Here is a 3,792-nt window from a genome sequence, read left to right as displayed (position 1 = left end):
ATGTAAACTGAACACTGAAGCTAGCAGCACACTGTACAGAATGTAAAGTTTGTGTTCAATGCAGAGTATTAATAATTAAGAGTCACACAACAGACCCAAATATCCTTGTAGTGTAATAGAAACCTCTGACACTTCTGCTGGAACAGTACACAAATGTTTCAGAAATTCCAGAGTCAAACATGCTGAATATCACCTGATTTTTAACTTTTGTTCTATCTTCTGAAGAGCTACTTCAGCTCTCATCCATGCTCTCCTCCTTCTTGAGACTCTTTTCCTGATGATGTTCCTTGATACTCTATCTCTACAAACGTCTGCACAGCTTCCTGATAAACCTCCTTTGTAAGTGAGTGTATTTCACTCAGCTCCGAAAGTGTCTGTCTCATTTTCCTCAGCTCCATGTTCTTCTCCTCCATCTGTCTGCTGAACTCCTCCTGCATCTTTGTCTTTGAAGCCAAAATGTTCTTGTGGAGTTCAGGCAGCAGGATCTTCATTAATTTTCTCTCTGCTTCAGCTCTGGCTTCTCCTTCATATGTCTCCATGATCTCCTCCATCTCACACCTGTCCCTCTCTCTCTTCTCTTTCAGTCTCTTCACCTTTTCCTCCATTTCTGTCCTTCGCTCTAACTCTCTCTCCAGCTCTCGTTCCAGTCCTCTCGTTTTTTCTTCATCCCTCTCTTCTTTCATTCTTCTCTCTAGGTCAGTTGTTCGGTCATTAAGTTGTTTTATCTCTCCTTCGTGCTCTTGTACTGCTCCCTCTATCCTTCTCAGAGAGTTCTGCAGCTCCTTTTCATGTTTATCCTTAATTTCTTTCTCTTCCTTCACCCTCTTTTCCTCCATTTCTTTCATGATCTTTGTCTCCATTGCTCTGATCTGAGCTTCTGTCTCCAGGTAGATCTCACTGCTGTAGAACTCCTCTCTGTTTCCTTCCACCATCTTCTCGATCTTCTCCAGCAGCTCTGAGACCTGAGACCCCTCTCCACTCTCCTTAATGTTGAGACAGTGAAACCTGTTCCCACATTTCTCCACAAGGCTCTGGACCTCCTGGTTTCCTGACTGGACAAAATCTTCAATATTCTTCTCTTGGTCTTCATCAGTGACGGTGAAGAGGATCATGGTGTTCCTCCAGCATCTCTCTCCAAACATCTCCTCCATTTTCTGCAGCATGTCTCTCTCCTCTCCTGAGGTCTGCTTCACTGGTATGACTAGGAGGAAGGCGTGGGGTCCTGGGGCCAACAGACGGACACAGAGTCCCACGTCCTGTCTCAGCTCGTCCAGAGAGAGTCCAGGACTGAAATAGTCAGGAGTGTCCACCACAGTCACCTGCCTCCCAGCCACCTGGCCCTGTCTGCTCTCACTCTGCTGCCTCACTGTAGACGCTCCAGCCCTGCTCCTCTCCTCTCGGCCCAGGAGCCTGTTTCCTGCTGCACTCTTCCCACTTCCAGTCCTCCCCAGCAGAACCAGCCTCAGCTCTGATACACCACCAGACTCTGGAGGAGACTCTTCACTCACTGCAGATCAACAAGAATAAAGGGGTTCATTTATTACTGAGTGTGAGAGAATGGTCTGTCTAGAGAAATATTTCAGAAACTGAATGAATGTGTGATTATTTACTGAATGGAGGAAGTCCTTCTTTACTGTTTCTCCTCCTGAGTGGAGCTGGGTCTTGAGTCTCTTCACTGACTGAGGAACCACAGAACCACAAAAAACACATGTTCTTAAAGTTAATTTGTTGACAGTTAATGCTGGGAAAACTATGTAGAAATTAGTGACTATTTACGCACACAACTACTGTTTGTTTACTGAACTGTGAACAAATTATTGTAAGTGACCTGGTCAGTTACTTACAGGTTGGGGGAATCCCCTCCTTGCTTTTTCTCCTCCTGACTGGAACTGATGATGGAGGATGTGTTCTTTCCTGCAGCTGCTTGTTTCTCTCCTCTAGAAGTCTCTCTTTCTCTTTAACCTGCTCCTCTCTCTCCATTAGCTGTGTGTGTATCTCACTTACAATCCTCTCCTTCTCTTCAAGCTGCTTGTCTTTTTCACTCACTTCAGTTTTCTGTTCTTCCAGTTGGATCTTCATCTTCTGGAGTGTGCTGCTCTTTTCCTGCAGCTCTTTTCTCAGTGTCTCCAGTTGATTTTTACAGCTGTCCACCTCTTTCACTGTGTCCTCCAGTAGAGACTCTTTCTCTCTCAGCAGTTTCCTCACATTCTCCAGCTCTGTGTCTTTCTCCTGAAGCTGTGTCTCTCTCTCCATTAGCTATGTCTCGTTCTGTTAAAATGTTCTGTTTCTCTTTCAGCTCTTTGCTCATTTGTTCTAATTGTTCTTTAGTTTCTGTAAGAAGTGTGTCTTTCTCCTGCAGCATTCTGTCCGTCATCTGAAGTGTCTCTGTGTTATTTGTCAGAAGTTGTTCTTTCTCTTGAATTTGTTTGTCTTTTTCTCTCAGTTCTTCATTTCTCTCCATTAAAAGTCTCTCTCTGTATTTAACAATGACATTCAGTCCCTTTAACTCTGTGAGAAACACATTTATATAACAATCATTATGAAACTTGTCATCACCATGATATACATACTACAAATAAACACTGTTACTGTATAATTACTGAACTGTAACATGTTTGGAAAAATAAATATTAATAATGATAATGTGGCCTGTGGAAAACTTATGGCACATTTTATATTCTGTGTTTTATTCATTATGTTTAATTAAGATAATAAAAAGCTATTGGGTGTCTCATTCTGCAGATTTTAAGTTTGTTTCCTGTAAAGGACATCTTTACATTTTTTACACTCAGAAAATGATACATGATTTGGGCAAGGTATGCAAACGTATATAAACACACTTTACCCTTCTGTTTATATTAAATAGAAATTAAAAAGCTTGCACTATTAGTTAATTTATTGTGATGCAATAACCCTAACACTGCACACTGCTCCAATGTCATGATTAAATTTGCTTGTGACACGACAACCATGGGCTGTGGGTTCAGCCCCCACATCTCCTGGATCTATACACCAGCCCCTGAGGTCTGGTCTGAGGAAGACCAGGATGATCAAAAAGTACTCCACCCACCTGAGCCTCTGTCTGTTCTCACTGCTGACCTGTGGCAGGATGTAGAAAAGCATACAGTTCAGAACCAGCCAGTTCTGAGACAGTTTCTTCCCCTTAGGCCATCAGGATGCTGAACAGCAGTAGCACAGTGATCTAGTCTTCACAATCCACCTAATCGTACTAACTCATTCTGCACCTGCACTTTACGACTGGAACTGTGTCAATTACTAAACCCTCCAGGTCTTTTCTGTAACAATACTTTTATAAAATTTTACAACTTATACTACTACACTCATATGTAAATTATTTTAAGTGATGTATATACCTACTTAGATTCTAGTTACATATAAAATCTGTATATTTCAACATTGTGTGCATAGTATATGTACAGTATACTTTAAAGCATTTAAATGTAAGTTAAATAGTGTACATACTGTACTTCAATTTTGTCTATAACTTTTTGTCTTGCTTGTTTTTTTTTTAAGTACTGTGAGGGACTGACACCCAATTCGCACTCACCTTACACTTGTGTTATGTGACAATAAACCTGATTTAATTTGATTTATTTTGCGTATGCGTTTTATAACTCACCTGTCCTCAGAGCAGATTCCTCCATTTTCTTTCTCTCCTCTTCTGTCCATTTTCTGTCGCTCTGTAGAAGTGAATAAAACAGTGTGAAAGTTCATGTATGAAGTTAATATTGATGTGATATGAACAATAACTGAGACTCTGTTTAAATCACT

At 41.1% G+C, this 3,792-nt stretch overlaps 1 protein-coding gene across 1 annotated transcript; it reads right to left on the bottom strand.

The window, feature by feature from the left end:
* Positions 1 to 239: 239 nt before the first annotated feature.
* On the bottom strand, positions 240 to 2,253 carry LOC136676541 (GTPase IMAP family member 4-like). The gene is made up of 3 exons (XM_066653632.1): positions 1,845 to 2,253; positions 1,611 to 1,679; positions 240 to 1,507 (listed from the first exon to the last, which is right to left on the bottom strand). Exons 1-3 carry the CDS (start codon positions 2,251 to 2,253, stop codon positions 240 to 242), a joined length of 1,746 nt encoding a protein of 581 aa, XP_066509729.1.
* Positions 2,254 to 3,792: the final 1,539 nt, after the last annotated feature.

This window comes from Hoplias malabaricus, chromosome 2 (genome assembly GCF_029633855.1).
Source record: "Hoplias malabaricus isolate fHopMal1 chromosome 2, fHopMal1.hap1, whole genome shotgun sequence".
In the NCBI taxonomy this organism is placed as follows: Eukaryota; Metazoa; Chordata; class Actinopteri; order Characiformes; family Erythrinidae; genus Hoplias; species Hoplias malabaricus.
The sequence above is the reverse complement of the archived record's forward strand: the minus strand, read 5'-3'. Positions and strand labels throughout refer to the sequence as shown.

Bases quoted from the DNA above. Each gene is read 5' to 3' on its own strand.
- LOC136676541 (XM_066653632.1), bottom strand. From the start codon at position 2,253: ATGGAGAGAGAGACACAGCTTCAGGAGAAAGACACAGAGCTGGAGAAT. The intron at 1,680-1,844 runs GTAAGTAACTGA...GTGGTTCCTCAG, and splicing joins GGAGGGGATTCCCCCAACCT to TCAGTGAAGAGACTCAAGAC. The intron at 1,508-1,610 runs GTAAATAATCAC...GTTGATCTGCAG, and splicing joins AGAAGGACTTCCTCCATTCA to TGAGTGAAGAGTCTCCTCCA.